Source organism: Crocodylus porosus, unplaced genomic scaffold, assembly GCF_001723895.1.
Source record: "Crocodylus porosus isolate Cpor-Errol unplaced genomic scaffold, CroPor_comp1, whole genome shotgun sequence".
Classification (NCBI taxonomy): Eukaryota; Metazoa; Chordata; order Crocodylia; family Crocodylidae; genus Crocodylus; species Crocodylus porosus.
In genome coordinates this window covers 14,902,011-14,917,492 of record NW_017728911.1, presented here as the reverse complement: position 1 = coordinate 14,917,492, position 15,482 = coordinate 14,902,011, and the positions used below count along the sequence as shown (strand labels likewise).

At 41.0% G+C, this 15,482-nt stretch overlaps 1 protein-coding gene across 3 annotated transcripts; it reads left to right on the top strand.

Annotated features, from left to right (window-relative positions):
* Positions 1-979: 979 nt before the first annotated feature.
* LOC109308965 lies at positions 980-14,732 on the top strand. 3 transcript variants are annotated; one of them, XM_019533462.1, is made up of 7 exons: positions 980-1,059; positions 5,350-5,706; positions 8,603-9,010; positions 10,360-10,464; positions 12,594-12,618; positions 12,730-12,764; positions 13,666-14,732. In XM_019533462.1, the coding sequence occupies exons 1-7, from the start codon at positions 1,017-1,019 to the stop codon at positions 13,842-13,844; spliced, it is 1,152 nt and encodes a 383-aa protein (XP_019389007.1). In that variant the 5' UTR covers positions 980-1,016; the 3' UTR covers positions 13,845-14,732. The 3 variants fall into 3 exon arrangements, with proteins under 3 accessions (XP_019389007.1, XP_019389008.1, XP_019389009.1); XM_019533463.1 differs by lacking the exon at positions 12,594-12,618 and having other exon boundaries at positions 13,666-13,766; XM_019533464.1 differs by lacking the exon at positions 5,350-5,706 and having other exon boundaries at positions 987-1,059.
* Positions 14,733-15,482: the final 750 nt, after the last annotated feature.

The following is a 15,482-nucleotide window of genomic DNA, read 5'->3' as shown; positions in this document are numbered from 1 at the left end:
AGCTCTAGGCTGGGCTGTACTGTCTGCTCCAGAGAGCAGGGCTGGCTCCACCCCTTTGCTCTCTAGCTGGAGGAGCAAAGCTCTCCAGAGCTTGGCTCTCTGCTCCCCAAGGCAAACCCCTGCTGGGGTCTAGGGCCAGGAAGGGGGGGGTTAAACTTCCCTTCCTCAAGCATGGAGCTGTGCTGCCCTGCCCTGCTTACTTAGTGTTGGCTACAACTGCAGACTTCAAATCCCAGAGGTACCTGGAAACAGGAAGAGGATGTTATGAGCAAACCTGCAGAGTCCTGTTGCTGTGATTCTGGATTGCAAATACCAGAGACCTCAGCGGCAACAGGAAGAGGAAGAGGCTCTGTGATCTAGTGCCCCTTCTGGTTTGAACCACTGCAGGCATGTGGCTGCATTTTCTGAATCAAAAGCGAATGTCTGTTCATTCACTTATTGGTTCAATCTTTGCAGTTTAGATTAACCTGCAAAGACTGAATCAATTCAGCTTTGGGCTTTTTGGCTGTCTGTACTTAGCCCGTGAGAGTGAGTTGAGTTACTGTGAGCATCCCAGGTTGTACTTTTCAGAGCAGACTTCCTCATGTGGCTTAAGATACATCTATCCTGCAGTCACTGCTTTAGTTGCACCTTGTGTAGACACATACTTGAGCTAGCTTCAGAACAGGTAGCTTGGGTTCTATTCCTACTGAAATAATGAACATCTAGATGTCAGTAAAGGTATAAGATCCACCAGAAAGAAGTGGATAAAGACTCAGATAGTGAGCCCATGCTGAGTTTGGTGCAGATACACTCCCATCAGTACTGTAGTCAGCTAATTTAGAGTTAGTTTGAATATAATATGTCTACATGAGCTGCAGTGGCTGCAGCATACATGTACTTCCCCTCACATGCTTCATATCCATTTCCTCCAGCTTGTCTCATCTCTGAACTACTTCTATTTTTAAGGAAGTAATTAGATAAAGAAACAAACCCAAGAAGTAGAAACAACACCCGAAAGTCATTTGCACAGAAGAATGTACATCTTGGTGATATTTGCTTTCCTAGGAGAAATTTCAGGTATGTTTTCTTATGAGAAAAATTGCTTATAGCTGCCCATTTCTCACTGTTGTGGTTCCTAAGAGTATTCTGTATTTTTTTTTCTTTTTTGGAAAGTTTAATACAAGCAAGTGCAAATGCAGGCAGGCATTTATTCATTATGAACTGCTGTGTAACTAAACCAAAAAGAGGTTTAGGGGAAAGAAGCAATAGTTGGAACAGCTTGAAAATAGGTACATGGGAAGAATGGAGAGGGGGAGTGGAGAAGTGTTTCCAAAATGTTTGGAGCAGCTTGCAAAGTTACTTGACAGCGGTGGCTCCGCTGGACAGAGGAGTGAATCTAGGATCCACCCTGAGATGCTGCAGAATCCATGGCTCCAAGGACTCTGGAAGCACTTTTGTAGCCCCAGCAAGAATTTCAGCATTAAACACACTGTTTTCCACTTTGTCCAATGTTGGTATGTCTTACATAGCTGCTAGCGTAGAGGGCAAATGCTACAAATTTCACATAATTTTTCACTTGGCAGAATGAAGTATCTCACTTCATATTGAAGTGTATTTTCTGTTCTTCTGCATAGGGGACCACATTCTGTCATCTTATAAAACAGCACTTCATGTTGTGGATAGCCCCACTGAAGTCAATAGCAGAAACAAGTAGAAAGAAAATATTGCTCTGAATAAAGAACCTAGAAGTTGATCCTTGGTGCCCACATGAAAGTGCCAATTCATGACATTTCCATAATTCCCACACATGATGCAAAAATAGTAACTTTGTCATGGGAATTTAAGCAAGACTGGAAATGTCAGTCAGCTGTATTATTATTTAATTGGATATGGGACTAGTTCTAATACTGAAATCAAAGTTTCCTTAACTTCACAGGAAGCAGGTTGGTGCCTGGAAATCATCCACCTGGAGTGTACATAGGACCATGAACATCAGATTACTTTTTGGGAGGGTTGGGGAACGGCGGGGGTTGGGGGGATAGCAGGATATGGTAGTATTTTGAGTGCTGCAACATTGCAATGCAATTGCTGTCTAGGCAGTGAGCTAGCTTCTCCTGAAGAAATGAGGGCTGTCAGGGAGAAGTTGTGTCTTTGGCAACTAAGATCACAAAGACTGCATCCACACATGCAATTAACTGTGAAGTAGACAAATTAGCTGTGAAGTAAAGTATCACTGTCTCCATGTGCAATGCTATTAGGCCACAGTAAACTAATTAATGCTGCTGTAAGATAGCACTGTCAGTAAAATTTAGTTACTCAGAGACAGTACTATCTTATAGGGCTGTGCAAAGCTTTGGGTGATGATTTGATTTGGAGGAGATTCGGCCTGATTTGGTGTCCGAATCTCTGAATCTAATTGAATTGGGAGGCCAGTAAAAAGATCTGAATCAATTTGAAGCTCTCCAAATCAATTTGGAAAAGATTCAGAGAACTTTGGAGATTTGGGCAGTCCCCAGTCGCTGGACCTAGACTCTCTGCCTGTAAGTAGAGGTGCGGGAGAGGGGGGAGGGGACCATGGGGGACCCCTGCCAGGTTCCATCCCCTGCCTGCTCCCCCATTCCCCCTGAGCATCTCCCAACCCCTGACCGCTCTCCCAGCCCCATCAATGGCTGCCTACCTGGCCCCAGCATCTTGGCTCTTTAAAAAAAACAAAGAATGCCCTGTACTTGCTGACTGGTGCCAGGTGGGGGGAGTGATCCCCATTGCTCATCACTGGCCTGTGCTGCATGGGGGGCTCTGCCACGAACCACAATCCCTTGCTCACTCTCCCAGCCTCATCAATGGCTGCCCTGCCCGGCTCTAGCTGCTGTTTCTTTAAAAAAAAACCAAGACCCCCTGCACTCACCAGCTGCTGCAGCAGCCATCAGGGATGCTGGGGGCTCACAGCAGAGCCCCCCATGCAACATGGGGGCAGCAGGGTACAGCAGGGATCGCCACCCCACCTTCCTGGCTTGGCAGGAGCTGGTGAGTTCAGGGCTTTTTTTTTTTTTTTAAAGAGCCGTGATGCTGATGCTGGGCCCAGGCAGGGCAGCCATTGATGGGGCTGGGAGAGTGGGCAGGGGTTGGGGCCTGTTTGATTTGGAGATTCGGTTGATTTGGTGGGAGCCAAATCTCCAACTCAGATTAGGCCGAATTGATTCAGGACACAGATTCAAATCACTGAATTGAATCACTGTCCCCTGAATTGGCCAAATCTGAACCTGAAGTGAACACTAGCTGCTTCACACAGGCCTATTATCTTATGCTATCTTACCCTGCTGTAAGTACTATCTTTCAGCAGGGTAATTAACTATGATTAAACACATATGTAGATGCTGACCATGGATATAAATTGTGCCCAGTCAGCTCAGCCAGCAGGGGACCAGACTCCTGCCCAGCCATATGGCTGTGCGCATTCAGCACCCTAGCGCCTCAGCTAGCCCCTCTGCCACCCAGTGCTGCCACCTGGAGACCAGGACAGTAGTGTCTCTTCCTCTGCCCTGGCTCAAATTGCTGCTGTCACAGGTGCACATGTAGGTGCTGTGACCAGGAGTAGTTTACTCTGGCTCAAACTGTTCTGGAATTTATTGCTTCAAATTAATTGAACATGTAGATGCATCCATATAGTAGTACAGAGATCTAATTACTCCCCTTTAACATCTTCTGAACTCATTTTGCAGTCAGTACTGTAGTGAGAAATGTCCATAAGAAGCCTTTTAGAACAAAGCCAATGTAACTACCCAGAGCCTGTAATTTGATCCTCAATTTTGGTGGTTAATTCAAAGTACTACTTCTTCCACAAGTTCAAGTCGGACCCCCAGATTTGTGTTCTTTGGGATATATCTTACAGTGTATTTCAGGGCAGACCATGAAACCCCCAGATCCCTTCAGCCCTCACTTTGTGGGCAATTACACTTTCAGTTACTTGCCACACCTTGATGTTTTCTACTTTTCTATGAGGGAAGCTGCCCCTGGGCTTCCTAAATTGCTCTCTCAAGTGACCGTCAGGTGCTGCAGTCACTGCCTTATGGGCTAATTGCATGGCTCCCTTCCACCCCTGTCCCATGCCCCATACCTCACAGATGGCATCCTCATTGATATTCTCTTCCACTTAATCCCTTCTATAGGCTCCTGGACCCATGCTGACCCCACACCATCAGCCCCTCAATCTGGGCCCTGGACCTCTCTCTTGGTTCCTCCCCAAACCTCCAGACTGCTTTAGGCATTACCCTGCATGTTGATCTTCTGGAGCTGGAGCCATTCTGCTGAGGTGGTGTGCTCTCAGCAGGCTCCAAGCTGTTACTGCTGGTTCGTCTCAGGGTCTGGGCTAATATCCTACCTAAATCCAGCCTCCCTCCAGGGTCTGATGACTCCATAATCAACCTTGGCTGCATCTGAAGGCTATCTCAGCACTAGCCTGCCTACTTCTCAGGGTGGCAGGAGCACCATCCCTCCTGCTACACTCTACAAAGTGCTCAGTACTCCCAGCTCCCACTGACACCAAATGAGAAGATGTTCAGTGGGCACATCTACATGTGAAATTAATGCGATGCAATAAACTTTGGTGCATATCATGCCAGGGTTTATTGCTCCTGGGTGCCACATTATTTGTGCACTTGGGACTGCAGCAGGTTGAGCTGGCTTGGAGCATCCCTGGCTGGCAGGGGGCCCAGGGGATCAGCCTGCCAGCCTGGAGCTGCTTTGACTTGGCTCAACATGCTGCAGAGGGGCTGGCTGGGGCATGAGGGTGTTTTAGTGCAGGGCTAGCTGGCAGGCAGCCTCTATACTGAAGCACCCTTGTGCCCCAGCCAGCCCCATCAGCATCTACATGTATGTTGCTACACAGTAAATAATGCCGCCATAAGATAATACTTGTATTTACAAGTACTAACCTACTGCCATGTTTTTTAGTCTATTGAGACCTAATAGGGCTGCACATGTAGACGTGGAGACTTTACTGTGGAGCTAGTTAGGCAACTCCACAGTAAACATCTCATGTAGACTTGCCCAGTACATACTAGGAGGCATCCACTAGCATCCAGTAGGCGCTCGTCCATCTAGAACTGGGTTCTCAATTATGGCTGTAGGATTGATAAAGAAGTTCAAATATGGTTTGACCAAAACAAAACAAAACAAAATAAAACATACCCCTAAACCTAAAGGAACAAAACTAAAAAAGCAAGCAACCAACCAACCAGAATCCCCCCAATTCCCACCCCCAAAAAATTAAGAACTAAAAATCAACCAAGACAGTCTGCAGATTATTTATGAGCTGAGACCATATTTCTGGATCTTTTTACATAATAACCATCTAAATATTTTTAACAGGTGAAACTTACTTTTATTGTCAAGAAAAAAGAAATCTTACACTTTCATGTGGTAAATCAGCTGCAAAAGACAATAAAATAGTCTGGTATGCAGCTAGAGAATCTCTGGAAACATTCCATTTAATTGACTGTCCTTCTGAGAGCACAGCTGAATGTAGCTCAGAAGATACACAACACAATTTGAACCCGAAGTGTGTCTCAGATGGACTGTTATTTTTTGCTTTGCAAAGAGGAGGAATGTTTGCCTGTGGAACAATTCCAGACGAGAATGAATCAAAGACTCGCCCACTTTTTAGCAACGTGACCCACTGCCAACATTACAACTTTTTTATAGTAGCCATAATTAACCAAACAGCAGGTGAGTGATACATTTTATATCTATATCTATAGCTATCTATCTATCTGTCTATCTATCTATATATATATAGCAAGAGAGAGAGATTTATAAACTCTCCTGCCAGCAAAGAAAACAAGGAGCTTGGTTAAAGACAGTACAAGGTTCAGCCACTTTCCCTTACATTTAATAATACTTTGGTTCCATGATTTCAACACAGACTCCTTTGGGAGCAAGGAATCGTATGAGTGATGAAGGCTGGGACATTGGCTTCCAGTGAACTGGGATATGGGTGAATGCTAAAGAGAGGCCAAAGTTGTAAAAATCCAGAACTAATGAAAACAGCAGGCTGGGCTGAGAAAAAAGTGGTCTGTATCAATGAGGACAGTTTGCTTGGAGAAATAGAGGGGGGCTGTGAACTTGGACTGAAGAGATGTGATAAGACAAAAGAAGGAGGCTATACATGTTTGATGATCCTTCTTACAGGTTCCGGGGTAGGATGGTATATAATGACCAAGGATCAGTGCCTCAGTGGAGTGCTTGTTTTTGCATTGTAGTAGGTTATTGTGGGGTGTTTGGGTGACTTGTCCAAAGATACAATCTGTTTCTCGGTTGGACTGTCTTTATCAGGTAAAGGCACTTTTCAGTTTTTGGTGAGGTGTGTTGCAAGTATTCTCCTTAGAGCAGATATGGTGGTATCTGAGGGCCTGACTATAGATTACAGCTTTTTTGGTGTGTTTGGGATGGCTGTTGGTTGAGGATGTATGTGTGATGGTCCATGGGTTTGTAGGGTGCCATCCTGGATATGAATCATGGTGTCTAGAAGTTGATGTTGGTATAGGAGTATTCCATAAAGAATTTAATATAAGCTTCATAATGGTTGAAGCTGTGATGTAAGTCAATAAGTGCATCCACATATTCAGCTCAGATGATGAAAATTCATCTATGTGATGCAGGTTTGATGGTACACTTTAAAAAAAAATATTTTTCCAGATAGTTCATGAAGAGACTGGCATATTGAGGGGCCATCTTTGTGCTCATAGCTGTGCCCAATGTTTGGAGGAAGTGATGGCTATTGAAAGTAAAATTACTGTGGATGAAGATGAAGTTGGTATAAAAAGGATTTGATTTTTTTGGTGAATATTGGTGTGGGATCCCTCACAGCTTCTTTATAGTAGTTGGTGTCAGGTGTCTGTTGGCCTCATTGATGTAGTCTTGACAGTTGAGGATAACCATGGCTCTTCCTTTGTCTGTTGTTTTATTATTGTTTCAGTCTTAATTGTAGTGACTGTATGGCTTTTCTCTCTAAGAAAAACTGCATGTGGTGGTGCTGGTCTTCCTGGAGAATGACATAGTGGCTGATCAACTGGGAGGTGTCTAGTTTGTGGGGGGTTTTGTAGATTGTGTCTGCTGTGCTTACAATTGACTGTCATCTCCAAAGTTATGTTTGTGCCTATATCCTTCAACCAAACAACTGTTTGAGAAACAGGTTAGGCACCACAATGGCAAAGCTTAATGTGTGCAAGTGATTGCCTAGCATTCACAAAATAGTTATGCGTTAAATTTTGTGCGTGTGATTTGTAAACTGATGTGAACTTTGACATTTTGGCTTACAAATGGTTAGCTCCAGATGCTCGGACTAAGGGCAGCTGTTTTGTTAAAATGCCTTCAGCTTCTCAACATGCTTTTCATGTTCACTGTAGTTGAATCACTCCAAATGTTTAATCTTTAATAGATATTTTATACTTTGAAACCCCTGCAGCTCTTAGTTTTACCGACTGCATTCGTAGTTGATGCTGTTGGTGCTTAGGGCGCAATCCTCACATCACGTGTGGGCAGAACTGAAACAGATAGAAGAAATGACATAAGGCACTTACTGGAATGCAGGAATGAGAAATTACTCTTGTCTTCTCGACTTTGTGGGCCACTCTTTATCCTCCACTAGTATATGGAAGACTAGGTAGTAAGTTTAAACTAACAAAAGAACATTCTTTTTTTCAAACAGCATATCATTATAGTGTGAAACTCATTGCCACAAGATGTTGTGGAAGCTGACAGTTTACTCAGAGTCCAAAGGAGGAAAGGTATATCAGTAGCATGGGAGATGGGCTCACAGCATCTGAATCAGACCTTCCTAGACCTTAAAGGCTGGAGGTTGCAAGTGAGAGAGGAACAGTGGAAACAAATTCAGGTCATATCCTGTTCACACTCCCCTTCAGCATCCACTTTGCCACTGTGTGACACAGGATACTGGGCAAGATGGACTTATGGTCTAAGCCAATAAATGGCAGTTATTATGTTTTAGTATAGTGGTGACCCTCCACTAACGTGCTGTGCAGGGCTTGGGGTTTGGGAATTTAGCAGTGGGGCAGGGTGGCTGTATTTATTGCCACTGCTTCCCTGCCACCAAATTTCCTGATCTGTGGGGAAAGCGCTACAAGGTAATAGACATCTGCTGCAATAACTCAGCACAATCTATTACTATCTTTTGTACTACTGACTTTCCTGTCACATGGTACAAGAAGTGCCACCTTAAAAATGTTTTTCAGAGAGCACAGATGAGAAATCAGATGACATCTGTTTCCATGCAGAGTGCGAAGTAACCACTAGTAGCCAGCCCTGCTCTTGTGCAACCAACAGCCAGCTAGACCTGCCTGAGTATTGCCAGATTTCATGTGGTTAACTCCCTAATACTTACTTTATATGTTGGGTCTTGCACTGCTTGGCTTGTTAAAGTAAAAATGCCTTGCAGGTAGTTCAGATATATTACCAAAAGCACTTTAAATACAATAAAAAACGTATCTGCTATAGTTGAGGCGGGACAGTCATTGTTTTAAGAACCATTACAAGGTAAAGCATATCTAAGAAGTTATAGTGCATATTTGTAATCACTTTGTGTTTGTTTCATTTTGCATTACAGAAAACAATGTCTTTGTGAACAGTGCTAAAAAATTAGAGACTGATTGTACAATAGAAGACGGGAAGAACATCACACTCGTTTGTGAATTTCAGATGAGAAAGCCAGGACAAATATCTGTCATGTATTGGATCAGATCTACCAACAGAAGTGAATGCCTGTTTTCTGTTTCTTTTCTTCCTCCTTTGTCTTATAATACACACTGCTGTGTTGATGAGAAGATCAAGAACCGGGTACTGAACAATACAGTTTTAGATGAAAAAAAAGTGGAAAATCAACTGACCATTTTGAATGTTACTGATTCTGATAATGGGACATATTTATGTGTTGTAAATGCCTGGTCAGAAGGTAAACATGTATGGAGGGTTGCAAGTAAAGTGTATCTACAGAAGAGGAAAAAACCTACCCCATGTAAGTGAGAACTATATCAACAATATGCTGCAGCTTCTAGAACTATTGCCTGCCTGAAAATGATGACACTGGGTTTTTTTCATTTCCCATTTTCTGGTGTTAAACCACCCAAGGTTTTTTATGCCAGAAGTTGTGAGGAGATAAGCCACTAAACTGAGCAGATAAACCAGGTTTAGGCTTGTCCCTGCCTGGACAATTGCCCATATCTGCTGCCCAGGCCTTGTGTAAGGAGGCTAGCACTATAATGCATACATTAGTTTTTGAAATTAGGTTTCATTCAATACATAAAAGTTATGGAGAGTTGCCCCAAGTCTGGTGAGGGTTGTCTTGAGTCCAAGAAGGTTGGGAACCACTGGTTCAAATGAAGACATGGCTCATCTCATTGGTGGTTCAACTGTTTTTCCATGGGAAAAATTATTCGCTGTCTCTAAGGAAAAAGAATTAGCACAAACTTAGTGAATGGGAATATTTCATGGGCCCCTGTTTCTGATTAGGATAGACACTAAAAGCAGCTCTTCAGTATGAAATTCTTTTGGAAAAGTATTAATGCTATCATTTTGAGTTGTATACAACATCAAAGGAAACGGTCTCTGGCCTAAGAAGTTTAGAGTCTAGATTTATTTTTAAATTACTTAGATTGAATAACTTGATTCATTGTGGGCACAAATGATAGTCTTTCAATGTTCTGCAGCTTGCTTATTCTAACATATCACATATGGCTTGAGCTCATGAACTCCTGGCCTCAAGAAGTTAATGGCAAACACGCCTTTGACATCAGTGGAATCAGAATTTCATGGCTGGGCAAGTAGGATCTATTATGCAAGCAGGAGGAGATTAGAGAGATTCATCCCTCCCCCCTACTAGTATCTGCATGGCCCAGCATGCCAAAAGTACAATGTGCCTAGTATAAACCTAGTGCAGGAACAAGGGAGAGGAGGAGGCAGACTGTGGTTTATTTGATACGTGCTGCAGAACACCATCAAATCCATGATTTATACTGACAAAAGATTATAAAAGCAAATGGAGACTGTTCTAAAACCTGTTTAAAAATATGAACCTCAATGTATAGGAGTACTACTAGAAAATATATTATTTTAGGTCTGTATTGTAGAACACTGCTTTTTTTTCCTTACAATGTGAATTAGTTTATGGAAAACTAGTTACCTCTTTTAAAAAAATAATTTAGGACTGACATATAAAATTTTCAGTTAGTTGGAATCAATATATTGTTGAAAGGAGAATATCTAACATTGTTTGATTACTTGTAAAACACTGTAGACATGATAATGATAAAGTGCTTTAACTATCACCTACTTTGTGAGATTAACTAACTCTTTTCTTTTTCTTAGCCTTTTATTACATGCCAGTGTATGCCACAACTGGAGTGATAGTAGGGATTATTTTCATCATTGGATTAGCCTGTTTGATCTCTAAAAAGAAAATCAAATTACAAGGTAAGAAACATGGTGGATTTGATTTAATCACTGGTCAGGAAGCCTTGATTTAATCATTGTTTTCTACAAAAAGTGCATTCTTGTTGTTTGATATAACTTTAATACATATTATTCACAACTCAGCGATAGATGTAGGTTTCATTTTTAGAAGGTACACCCTATACATTTTGAGGCAATGATTTATTTTGATTTTTTTTTCAGATTATTTTTGCCTCTATTTCATAAAACTGAATTATGACATTTAATTATTTTATTTACCTAAAAAAGCTTATGTATTTTGGATATTTTTCTTCAACAACAAAAATATATAATTATATTAACAAAACAAGTATGTATTTTTAAAATTTTAACTATTTTAGTTCTGGAAAATGTGTTTTTAACAAAAATCAAATAGATTATTTCAGCCAGGTCAACATGAGAAACCTAAAATCCTGGTTGTGCAGCAAACTCAGCCTTCACCTTCCTCTTCCTGTTTATTCATAAACTAGAAAAGAAAGACAAGTTATCTTGCTTTTTCAGTTCCCAAGTGATTTCTTCATTTAGAATGACTTAGTCCAAAGGAAGAAAATATTCTTTTTATACCTGCAGAAGAAGCTGGTAAAAGATGGATTATCACTTCACTAGTCTCTGCTGGATCCAGGTGCTTAAGTGACTTCCACCAGTTCACTGGTGTGGCTTTCTTTAAAACCTCATCCGCAAACATATATTTCATGAATGGTTCACCCTTAGCCCTGAAATTTATTATAGTGGGTATTATGGAGGGACGATTGCTGGATGCCCATGTCATAGCCAGCTCCTCTTCTTCAGAGTTAAGGATTGGCCTTGGTACTGTGTATTGAGAATACTGGCAAGAAAATGAGCTGGAGTATTGCTTGATCCGTTTTTTTTAATGCCTGTAATTTAATTCTGTCATTGCATATTTCTCTTTTCAAGGTCTCGCTCAGTCACTTCCAAATTTCAACAGCATCAGCAATGAGGCAATGATTTCCCTGCACTTTGTTCAAGGCTATGGAAGTAGGCTTCAGGATAGTCAGCATATGTTCTACATTTCTCTTTAGCCCAGTGTTGAGAACTTTTGGCTATGACAGTTCCATCTGTTTTGTCATGGTTTTGTTCACAAATTGTCACTAGATTAGGCCAGTTGTATTGAAATGCATTTCAATATATTGCTCAGAAGAGTCCACTGCTGAGTTCCGTTGCACATCTTGTAGGAGACTTAGTTTGGTTCCTTCTGCTTTCTTCAGAACAGCTGCTGCAATGTGGTTGCTAGGGAAGTATTTTGCAATTTCAGCAACGTTATCTTCTATTTTGGAGCACTGAAGTCATTGGCGAAAGGGTGCATCAGCCATCTGTTATTAGCTTGGGGCTTTCTTCACTTTCTTCTAGATTTCTTCTCATCTTTGAGACGTGCGGCATTGTTTGTGACAACTGCATACTAGACATTTGAATTTTTTTCACAGTTTGTTATAGCTTTTACTGCCACTTCTTGGAAGTATTGTGGTGCACGTGCATTTCCTGATGTCTCAATTGTTTCTGTACAGTAGACAGTCCCTTCTGTTGTCACACAAGCACATATTACTGGATCATTGTGGGCATTGCTTCACCCATCAAGACTCAGGTTAACAATTTCCCCCTCTGGACTTTTTGCACACTGTTCAATTTTTGTTTCTCATACACTTTATCCAGCGATATTGTCTCAAATAGTATATTATTAGAAGTTATAATCCCTATTCCATAATGATATATTTGAGCTTTAATAAATCTTAAATTAAAACTATATGGGTTTATTTTTTAAAAATACATCTTAACAGAAAAAATGAAATTAAATAAAAAATGATTTAAATTTTAAAAAATCTTATTTACTTAGAGAGGTCGTGTGATCTCCATCCTTGGAGGTTTTTAAGACACAGGTAAAAAAGCCTTGGCTGGGATGATCTAGTTGGGGATGGTCCTGTTTTGCGCAGGGGTTGGATTAGATGACCTCCTGAGGTCTCTTCCAGCTCTAATGCTCTATGATTTTAAACTATTGTGAAGTTTATATTGAATTAAAGTTGGATTAAGATGAATAAATAAGAGTTGTATGAATATTATAACCATTACATCTTTACAACATGTTTCCTCTCTTACAGGCACACCATCTGCACACCATGCTAGGTACTTCCTTGAATGAACATTATCAATGAAATATTTGTAACCATTGTCATGTTTTTTTCTCCAGCTGATTGAAATGACTAAATAGATTTTCCTGTTGTCTTTTTATCTTAGAGATCAAGGTGCTACTGAAATGCCAGGAGATGAATGTAAGTGTTTGTTTCGGATAAGCCCATTTAAAGTGATCGACTACACAGAATGGTTTGAAAATTGTGCATCATGCATTTTTAGGATTTGTTTTCCTTAGAAAGTCAAAAGGGAGTTATGACATATGAGGCTGTGAATTTAGAGCACAGTAGCTATTTTGTATTAACTCCTGCATGGATACTTTTCCCACCTCAAAACCATCTTTAAGTAGTTTAAATTAGCTCGCGTTCAGAACAGATTGAAAAGGCATACTGCACATGGGGAGTCAGTGTGGAATAGCTAATGCTGAATATTTATTCTAAACCAGCCTGTCTGGGCTATTCTCTTTGTAAATAATTCCTTAGATTGTCTGTGCATAGTAGTAAGTGGGCAAGAAAAATGTATGAATCAAATTAATTTAATTTCAAGAGACATATGAAGGAAAGGTGGTGTTGTGACCTTGGTCCAGCTTCTTAAGCACTCTGTGCCTCACTTCTTCCTTTGCAACATGAGATAACAACACTTTCCCTTCCCCCACACTGGAGCATTAAGAGAAATTCCAATGTTTACAGTGCTTGTGAGATTTTCCGATCCTACCGTGACTGGGGTATGAAAGAACTTAGCTAGCTGAATATTTCAGAATTCTAGATAGTGGTGTATGGCATAGCTAGTATACTCTTGATTGGGAGTTTGCAATCTAATTCATTGTCTGTTGGGTGGTGGAAAGAAGCAGTGGCAGTGGCGGCCAGGTTTCCAACAGCTGCTCTTAAATTGACTCTAAATGGAATAGAGTAAAACTACTGTATTGGAAGATTGGGCCTGAGAAAGCAATTGTTTATTTTCTTGTTCAAAGAGAGAGAGGTGTTTTATTTGGATAATTTATTGTGTTACTATTTAATTTTTAATGATTTTTTATTTTTACAGGTTCCCCCTATGCAATGAGTTTCAGAAATGACATACAATGCAATGAAATGCCTTATTCACTTGTAACAAGGTCATTTGAGGGGCCAAATGGAGCCTCCACTATGACAAGTAGCAGCACAGCTTCTGGCATAGTATCAGCCAATGAAATACACACTGTCTATGTACTGGCGAATAAATAGCTGTTCAAATATGTCAGGACCTCTAAGTGAGAGTAGTGTTTTGACAAATGAAATTGCAGATAGAATACTCCTATGACTAATGAAGGCTGAATAGGGGCTGCATATATGTGCATTAATTAACAACTTCATTCCCTGAGGACTAAACATCTACAATCCTCTGACTACTACACACAACTCCAAATATACTTCACAGCTATACAGAAGAACTTCAGAGAAAATTAGAAATCATATACTTCAGCTATTCTACTCCAAAAGAGACCAGCTCAGGAAGGAAATCACCACATACTACAACTTAAGAGACTGAAATCCAATCATCTTCCCTAATAATATACAATGGATACAAAGAGACTATGAAAAACTTTCTACAACATTCATCCTACATAAAAAGAAGAAATGGAACAAATTACTCCAAGAACAGGTTCCCCACCCACAAAACAACCATCAGAGGAACAACACCAACACTGTACAACATTCCAACCTCAGACTTGATAAAACTGAAAGCAGCAACCACCTCACAAATATTATCAATCTTTCCACCCACATGCTTACCAAAACTGAAAAATCTGTCCCTTCTAAAGGCCTAAATTTCTGTCCAGAAAAATACCCTAATAAAATACTTCAATGTGGAGAACTAGAAGAATTCTTCTGACGCCTCTGCCTCAAGGCATATTTCCATGACCAAACTGAACCCATTCCTAACAACAACTGATCCTCTGACAACATTCAGGAAAAGATTGATGCCAAAAACCCCCCAAAAACATCAGATTGGACACCTCACAGTGGATGAAACCCTAACCTTGACCGCTACATTGACTGCTTCAGGGAAAGAATGAACAATGAAATAATAAGCAACACATGCCACCATAACAACCTCTCTCTACCAGAGAAAAAGGCCATAGAATCTCTAAGATCTAACCACCAAATAGTAATAAAACCAGCAGATAAAGGAGGAGCCATAGTCATCCTAAACCATGAAGACTACATAAAGGAAGCCAACAGAACTCTCTGACACTGCCTACTACAAAGAACTACAAGAAGATCCTACTCCCCTTTTCACCAAGAAACTCAACAATACCATCAAATCATTTTCAACAGGACTACAAGAAAAACTAGACCTTGATCCCCCTACTACCTAACTCGGGGACTTTTTGCATGCTCCCTAAAATCCACAAAGAAGGGAACCCTGGCAGACCTATCATATCCAACCATGGGACCCTAACTGAGGAACTATCAGGTTTCGTTGAATCAATCCTAAAACCACTCGTCACCCACAGAGCAAGTTTTGCACAAGTCACTACAGACTTTCTACGAAAACTCAAAAACATAGGCCACCTTCCCAGCAACACCCTCCTAGCTACCATGGGCATTACCAGCCTATATACCAACATCCCACACCAGGATAGCATCCAAGCCTGCCTTACATATCTACAGGAACAAGATTACAACTCAGGATACAGGCCCAAAGATATTACTGACCTTGTACACTTCATCCTCTCACACAACAATTTCACTTTTAATAACCAACACTTCCTCCAGATGATGGGAACAACTATGGGCACCAAAGTGGCCCCACAACATGCCAACCTTTTTATGAGCCACCTGGAAGAAGACTTCCTCAAGAACTGCACCATCAAACCC